We start from the raw sequence: 9504 nt of genomic DNA, 5'->3' as shown, positions 1-9504 counted from the left end.
CTAAAGAAGTAGCAAAAGTAGAAGCGAAAAAAGATGCAAATAGGTTACATATCTCTGTTCCATCAGACACACTTATATTGTTTAAGGTCATAGTTTGAGGTAGTTGGACTACGTTACTTCGTTTATCTTTCAGGTAAGTATAAAAATATTTAGGGTTTATATTAATGCTATCCTCAACTCTACTAACGTAATTATTATAGCAAAGTGTAGCCATCTTTTTACATCTGTTGTTTAAAATTCGTAAAGATATTTCATCTAAAGGATTTTTAAAAACCCTATATTTGTGGAGTAACTTGATCTTTTCCTTTATTATTTTAATTAATTTTTTATTGAACCAGGGTGGATGTTTGGTTATACTAGTCTTACCTTGAGGTACATATTTATCAATTATATCATTTAAAACAATATAAAATATCGATACCATATTATCTACGTTTTTACATTGTGAAAATTTAATGTTCCAATCAATTTTACTTAATTCTAATTCAATTTCAGCGTAATTAGCCTTATAAAAATTGTGCCGTAAACTATTGTTAATTCTTAATGACTTACTTTCAATGAATTCCAAAACAATGTTCAGGGGAATGTGATGTGGATCCATATTTACTAGCACATCCACAGACGGTCTGACGGTTACACCCACCATGTTGCTCAGAACCAAGTCCAAAATCCTATTATAGCTATTAGTGACGTTGTTATGCTGTTTGAGATTGCAGAGTGATACAAAATCTATCATCAATTGAGCTAATGAAGAACCATGACAGATTGCAGAATTATCATGATTCATATCAGTCAAATCAGGCCAAGAAATAAAGCCCAAATTAAAATCACCCACCAAGCACACATTTTCTACAATATCGGAAACGTGGGTAAAATTATCTATAAAATGTTCAAGGATATTTCTATTTAGAGGAGGAGGAAGATAGACAGCGCAAAAATGTATATATTTCTTTGGACTAATTTCTACCTTAACAAAAATATCTTCACAATCACTTTCTCCTTCTCTATACCGAGTTGAGTAGAATTTGTTGGATACTGCTATTAGTACACCCCCACCATCTTTATTCGCATGAAAACCAGTGCTTTCGCGGTCTCTCCTGTAGACTGTAAAGCGACTGTCGAATATTTCAGAATCGTAAATTTTGCTGTTCAGCCACGTCTCCGACAAGACAATGATATCATAATCAACACACGCAATACTAGAAATAAAGTCATGAGTCTTGGTACGTAGACCTCTAACATTTTGATAATATATATTTAAATTATTGAATTTAGAAACTATATCTGTTCTGATAACTGTATAATATATACTAAGTGCACTTAAAAACATCGATAGCGCGATTTGGGTTCAGTTCGCGTAATGTTTGTTCGCGCGATGTTTTATTTTTGATATTTTTTTTTTTTTTTTTTTTTAATTTTTATACTCGTATTATAAGAACAGATTGTAAATTTTATTAAACGTATAAGTATTTGACATAACACCAGATAGGAATTAATATTTATGAAGAAATTAATTTTTATTTAGAATATCCATTAATTACGTAAGCTATTTTTCGATCAGGTTAGACTGCATATAATAATAAATGCATAACAGAAAATAAAAGAACAAATAACTTTATACCTAAGTATTCTAAATATAATCCAATATACATAAAATAAAATTCATCCTAATGTATATAATTATTAATAACATAATTAAACATAATTTAAAAGAAAATTAATCCTATGAAATCTGCTAAATTCTGTCACTTTTTTGATTTCTTATCTGGACCAGACCTGGTCCTGATCCAGTATGCCTTACCATGCTTGATTACATTTTACATCAGGCTGTCCTTATTAAATTATATCTACAAAAATTCACTGTACGTTAAACTTTAAAAACGAAAAATACAAATATAAAAAAATTGAAATTTTGTTTTTTTGCTGACCCTCCCTAATTAAAATATCTGTATCCGTTGGTGACACGTGTACGGTTTATTAAAATGTAAATAACAAGAGTCAAGAGTGAGCTGCTCTCAAAATATACATATTAAAATAAAACAAATCAGGGGATAATTTTCATACCCATGACCTTTTTACCGAGGAAGGGCAACTGGAGAAGTACCTCGACCTTACAGAAGATCACAGCTTAATAATACTGCTTTTAAGTAGTGTTGTGTTCCTGTTGTGAGTAAGGTGACTAGAGCTCCAAGAGGAGGGGGTCGGCAACACGCTTGCGATGCTTCCGGTCGCAGGCGTTTAAGCTACGGTAATCGCGTACTATCAGGTGAGCCGTACGCTTGTTTGCCTAGTTGTATAAAAAAAGGCCCTGAACACATTAGAGCATTCTATTGTCTAATAGGTTATCTTTATATCTAAATTAATAAAGCGCTTGTTCCAGCTTGTCGGCGCACCATGCGGTCAACACGGCCAGTACACATTCTACAAGGCGATCCGGCTCACAGGACCAAAGGAAAAAATCGTTGCCATTGGAGATTTCTTCTTTGTGAGGGTATGGCAGGACTCCGAACTAGTGTCCATCGGTAAGGGTTTCATAATCTTCTTTTTTTGAATTACATCTTCTAAGTTCTGCTATCACTAAGGTTTTCTGCTGTTTCTAAATCAGTGTGTAAATCTTTTTACTTACGATTATCATTTTGTGATATTCCGGTGACATTGTAAAGTTTTGATGACCCATGGCGCAGCGGTCACAACACTGGCTGTTACACTGGCGATCGCAGGTTCGTTTCTCATTTATCATGGTCTGGGCATTTGTGCTTATGTCCTGTGTGTTTCCGGACCCCTGACACAGGAGATGATTCTACTGAAAGCCATTGAGTGTGAAACGTTTATTTTAAACTTTTACTTATTGCAAACGCAATGGTCAAGGACGTCTAAGGAGCTGCGACTTAGATGTCAGTGTCCATCGTAAGTCAAAGCAATTGTTATGATGCTGAAAGCTCAAAGACTTCTACAATAATTGTATTTGCTCGCAAACGAAAAAAACCGACTTCGATTACATCGACGAGTAATACAACGTAGGGAGACGAAAATATAGTGAAGTAAATACGCGTTATCAAAGATTACTCAAAAAGTTGTTATCAGATCTCGATGAAATTTAAATATGACCACACGATAAACATCAGCTTTCGACTAAATTAAAAATCACCAAAATCGGTATAGCCAGTAAAAAGTTATGCGGTATAATACAGCGTAGGTCGACGAAAAAATATTCAAGTAAAAACGCATTATTAGATATAACTCGAAAACTTATTGTTAGATCACAAATAAATTTAAGTGGGACCAAATGACACACACCACCTTTCGATTAAAAAAAAAATGTCGAAATCGGTGCACCCAATCAAAAGTTCTGAAGTAACATACATAAAAAAAATTCAGTCGAATTGAGAACCTCCTCCTTTTTTGGAAATCGGTTAAAAATATAGCGTCAATGTCCAAGTACTTGTCACACGGGGTCATAAAAAAAATTATGTTAAAGAGAAGATTTAGTACATAATAGGCTACGTTGTTCGAATGTTAATTTGGCGTACAAATCCCAGAATGTTTAGTAACCTTACTGCATTCTCCTCCACCAGATAATTCTAATTGTCAAACTAGTCTTGAAGGAAATATTGTTCATGTCCTATCCTCTATTCCTTGCTTACCTAGTCTTCCTCAAATATAATACTTATCCATAAACAAATATAAAACAACGAAGTACTAAATAGAAATGTGTAATGAGAATTTGTAGTAAATAGTTTATTGTTTCCAGGTGAACTGCAACTCCTGTGGACGGACCGGGTCTCCGACCAGACCCTGGTCTCCTTGAGGCTTTACTTCCTACCTGAGAACACGCCTGATGGGAGGAGTCAACATGGCGAGGTAAGACTCAGTTGCTTCTTTGGGGCAAAGACTTCGATAAGTCCGAAGTTTAATTTCTTTGACTTGGGTTTGGTCCAGTCCAGATTTCGGCAATTTTTTCGTTCGGATTGGTTTTTAAACTGGTTAAATGAATAACTGTTGAGTTTCTTATCGGTTCTTATTCGGTCCCAACAGAATCTATATTGTAAAGCTGTTCACACTTATATTATGTAAAATGACGATTGAGAAATACTTTTGGAAGCCTAACGGCCGGTTAAAGCAAAACCAGAGAAAATGGTAGGTAGATTATTGAAATCGGCCGTGAGTAAATAAAGAAGTTATTGAATTCATTGATTTGATTTGTATCAATTGATTGGTGGAATTACTGACTGACTTACTGACCGATGTACCATCTCCGAGAGTAAACCATTGAAATTAATTAGTAGGTTTTATTTATTGAATAGACACACAAAGTAATGTTCCTTGGGAATTCTACCGCTAAAGGGGATTGATTTACTTGGTTTTGGGCTCGAATAAAATCAGAACAAATCCTTAAAGAAATAAAACAATTATCAACATCATTACGCGTTATACGATGATCTTATATAGAAACTTGAAGTGATAACGTAATTTTTTGTTTATTTTTATTTTCAATACTTTTAAAATTGACTAGCCCGTTGGCGCAGTTTGTAGTGACCCTGTTTTATGTTCCGGGGGTTGTGGGTTCGATTCCCACCCTAAGTCTGGGTGTAATGTAGATATTTATATATGTATTATTTATAAGTATGTTTTTCAAAAAATATCATGTACCTATACCAGTTGGCTGTTACCTATAACACAAGCATTAAGTTGCTTACTTTAGGAACAGACGACTGTGTGTGTATTGTGAAGATATTTATTTAAAAAAAATGAACTGAGCCAAAATACGTTACATAATAGATGCTTATAAAAATTGTCATAATTATGTAATTTACTGTAGTCATTAAAAAATAATAATAATAATAAATACTCATTAATGTACACCATAAAAAAAGTTACAAAAAAGTGATACATTCAAAGAAAGGCGTACAAAGGCGGTCTTATCGCTAAAAGCGATTTCTTCCAGACAACCTTAGGGTATGGGACAGGGCGTAGAAAATGAGAAGCGGTAGCAAAGTGTACAGAGTTGATGAAGAATTGGCATGGAGTTTAAAACTACAGGATACAAAAATGAGTAAATATACTACATATATACTACACAATATACATACATATACACTACATATACATTACGTCATACGTGTTATTATAAATTATAAAATTATTTTAAATGAAACTTTTTATTAACTTAAAATAAGTATTAGAAATATGTCATTCGAAAGAATTCTAAGTTAACCATCTTTAACAAAAACACTATATGTTATAGCAGAAAATGCGCATTGTATAGCATAGCATCTTTAGTTCATTATAGCTGACCTTAGCAAACAGTTATAATACACTATACTTGTTTATTGACTATCATGTTTATTACGACGTAATATTATATAGCCTATTATTAACATAATTTCCTACTCAAATATTTTTTCAACTTGAAGTAACTATTACATTTTAAAACATTTGTGCAACTACCTTCGCCAATAAACAAACTTTTTCACTAAATAATTTCAAGTTAGTAGAAAGTTTACAATTTTTTAACAATCATTAAAAACCTATAAACGTATACAAATATCATTTAACATCAAGACAAATAATTTTCATAAGTACAAAATATCTTACAACCAAAAACGCAATTAACATCCAGTACACTATTATTCAAAGCTAAAATACATAACAGTAGAAAAACAGAAACATTTCCAAAAAAAAAATACATATTATGCAAACAAAGACACGGGCGCGAACATTATGAAAAAAAAAAACCACTAAAACCTCAAAAATCCATGAGTTTCTACGAATCGTTCCATCTCTCTCGCACGCATAACGTCGTCTCGCTCTAAGCCCTATTTGGTAACGCCAACTATTTCATGGATAAAATTACTGAGAGTTCGGTACAAGGTATAAGAAATGGCGATTTTATATTATTATTATACTTTAATTTTATTTATTTAACCTAGTATATAAAAAAAAATTCTTTCGCAATCTTTACATTTGACTTTTCAAGTTCTAAGCATTATGATAACATTATTTTTCTTAATGGAGATTTTTGTTTTATAGAAGCCATTTTTGTTTTTGTTTAATTTAATACTAGCCAGATGACCGATATAAAAATGTGCAAGCTCTTAATTACTAAAATTATGTCTTAATGAAAACTAAGAAAAAATTAAATAACGATTGTCCATTTTGGGTTCCTACGACAAGATCTGATGTAAGTATGTATTTATGTTTTGTACCACTTTTAAGATAGATAAAAGATTGAGATTTTTTTAAGAACACAAGGAATTCTATAGAGTTGAAAACTCCGCATAACAACAAAACAAAAATAAAGAAACTATATTAAAAATAAATAACTATCTTATACACACACACACACACGATCGTCTGTTCCTACGGTAAGAAAGTTAACGCTTGTGTTAGGTAGCAGCCGACTGATGTAGCAAATTTTTTTTATAAACATACATAGATATAATACATATATACATAAATACAAATATTAATATAAAATCATTACATGAAAACATATTTATTCTCAACTTATACCACACCCTAATACAATTGCAACGTCGCTATCCGAAATCGCATCTTATTATTGATGACGCAAAGTTGAATTTTAAACGTACGCCGTTACAAGTAATTGTGTACGTTATGGGACCGTACCGCGGACGACTCGTCTTAGTACTCTGTTTTAAAATAAATAATATTTTTGTAAAATCGTGATTGATTTATGTAATGGAAACTTTGATTTATGTAATGGAGATTGACAAGGCGTTAGGGGTCACAGGAGTCACAGTACTGTCTTTTGTGCTTGCGGTCGCGGGTTCGATTTCCGCACATGGCTAACATTTGTATTGGCCATAAAAGAATGATTATGAAGCGTTCATTTCAGTATTTATTTCACTATACATGCAAAAAAAAACAGTATCATAAGAACAGAAAAATACGCCTCATCACTGAAATGCACTCTCTTTATTTTGTATATTTATATTAATTCACAAAATATTAAGTTGAACTACTACTAATAATGATTTAATATCCATTAAATAGTACTGATTACTCATCTATCTTATTTTTAAGTTACATATAGCGTGACATACGCTAACATATAAGTAATGAAGTTTGAAATAATTATTTAAAATGGTAAAACTTTTCATACCTCACGTTATAATTGTTTTTATGTAATAACAGTTTGAATTATCGTCACAATAACTTATCTATTGCTTAATCATCTTCAGTCAAATCATCCTGTCAGCACAATTTAGGACCTGTTTTACAAATTGCTGATAAATGTATATGACGTACTACTACATCTTTTTTTTCGATAAAGATAGTTATAAATAATACATATATAAATATATAAATAAATATTTATATTACACCCAGACTCGGGGTGGGAATCGAACCCACAACTCTCGGAGTAGAAAGCAACCCTGCTTTCTGCACTACAAACTGCGCCAACGGCCTAGTCAAACTTTTGTCATGTTTAAATTTTATACGCCATCTGACATTTCGTTAAAAATATACATTTTTAAAATAGGCAAATCATTTATATACAGATAATAAAACAAATTATGTTCGTTATAGCCATGAAGAAAATCCAATTAGTAGATTCACTTGTATCCCACAAAATCACGAAAGTTGGCAACAGTTTAAACTCAACCGTGATCGATGTTATTATTTTTGTTACGTAACAAGTATTCGATGATGCTATCGATTACAGATAAACGTAGTACTTAATTAATTTAAGTAATGTTTATTGTTATTTGATAACCAACCAAATATATCCAATTTAGTTTCTTCTGATTTTTTTAACTATTCGTATTACTGACATAATTGATGAATATAATAATTCCTTTGTTGAACCTATTCAAGATACATATGAAAAATATTTCAAATTTGCTACTATATGTTTATATAACATAACTGATTAGTTTGTTTTCTTGAACATTCTGAACTCAGGAATGCCGATGTAGAACGAAAAAATAATATTATTGATTTCGATATCACATTTATTAAGGAAGGTTAAAATGTAAGAAGACGTAAAGTAACTGTCCGAATACAAGTAAATCCACGGGGGATGATTATTTTATAAAAAAATTGTTAATTAGATATAATTTAGTTTGATAATTAGTTGTAATCTGTCATAGCAAGTTCGCCCTTGGCTTTAACAAGTGCTACGTTTAAATCTGGTGGCTTGCCAAATGTATAAGCGACGTGAGATAAATGACAACACCCTATTAACATGGTGGATATTATTGAAAGCTAAGTAAATTTATTATACATATAGCGATTAATGAATTGACTTTGTGCGAAATGCGGTTTTGCCTGCGTAGATATAGTAACTATGCATTAGTATCCAGTGAGAATTTGGGGATTAACATTGTTCATGTGAGAGTCTGTGTGTTCTGATGGATCTGCAGTAACAAATATTTGTCCAATCATTCGTATTTATTTTTAGAGAAAATTTGAAGAGAATCATTGTTACAATTTAAACGAGAAATGATGCCAGAATTCTTGCCACCATTCCACATGAATGATTAGTAAATTATTCTTTTTAATGTTTGTACTCTATATTATTTACAAGCTCTATGTGTTATTTGTGATATTTGCGCTCTGGCTGTCTACGTACAGAACGTACCTACTGATAAATACTTACCCAAAGTTAGTTAGTCGTAGCAGTGCCTTTTATTATAAGAAAGTTTCTTTGTTTCAATTGAACAAACAGACAAGTATCATCTTTATTATATAAGTATACTTGGATGCAGTTATACATGAGTGTAAAATTAGATACACATACACGGTATGTCACGACAAACATAGTGATATATTGTGTATATGTATGTACCTTTTGGAAATAAAACACATTATCATTTAATACCTATCAGTTTACGAAATCAATTACGATTGTCATGTATCAAAGATACGATGACCTGTCATTTGGTCTTATCGCAGTTATTTATTAAATACGAGAATTTTACGTGGTATGCGAATCGAAGATTGAATCACCTTGACATATCGTTAATAATAGGTTTTTTAATTGTCAACAATATTACTGTTTAATAGTCTCAATAATGTTAGAAAAATACAGCAGATTGTAAATCTTCTTTGAAGTAGGTTATAAAATAATATGTTATCACTGTATTTATACACATGTTATTATTTATAAAGTTGTGAAATTTAATAAATGATTCCAATGATTCTGGGGACTACTTGTATTTTTTTTTATCCCACAATTTAACGACATTTTAACTTCGCATTTTCTGTCATCCTCTATAATCTTACAATTAAAATTAGCATTATATTATTTGTTTTCGAGCTAAATCAAGAAATTTGATACGAAAAAACGATTTAGAAGGAATTTATAGGTTTTAAAATATTCATCACTCATAGACTTTTAAAAGTTACTGTATATGATAACTAATTTATTAAAACTGAAATAGCTCAACTAAAACTGCGTGGGACGTCTTTCGATTGCATCAAGTTAGATGCATGATTGACCTCTGTGATTGTAATGAACAGATGACACTGATAAAG

General features: G+C 31.5%; 1 protein-coding gene across 1 annotated transcript in view; it reads left to right on the top strand.

The window, feature by feature from the left end:
• The first annotated feature begins 757 nt into the window (after positions 1–757).
• Positions 758–9504, top strand: part of LOC123667265 — an 84171-nt gene continuing 75424 nt past the window's right edge. The window contains exons 1-3 of the mRNA XM_045601223.1: positions 758–865; positions 2342–2522; positions 3752–3861. Coding sequence (XP_045457179.1) covers positions 758–865; positions 2342–2522; positions 3752–3861 — 399 coding nt within the window. The remainder of the gene's footprint in view (positions 866–2341; positions 2523–3751; positions 3862–9504) is intronic.

Source organism: Melitaea cinxia, chromosome 27 (genome assembly GCF_905220565.1).
Source record: "Melitaea cinxia chromosome 27, ilMelCinx1.1, whole genome shotgun sequence".
In the NCBI taxonomy this organism is placed as follows: Eukaryota; Metazoa; Arthropoda; class Insecta; order Lepidoptera; family Nymphalidae; genus Melitaea; species Melitaea cinxia.
The sequence above is the reverse complement of the archived record's forward strand: the minus strand, read 5'-3'. Positions and strand labels throughout refer to the sequence as shown.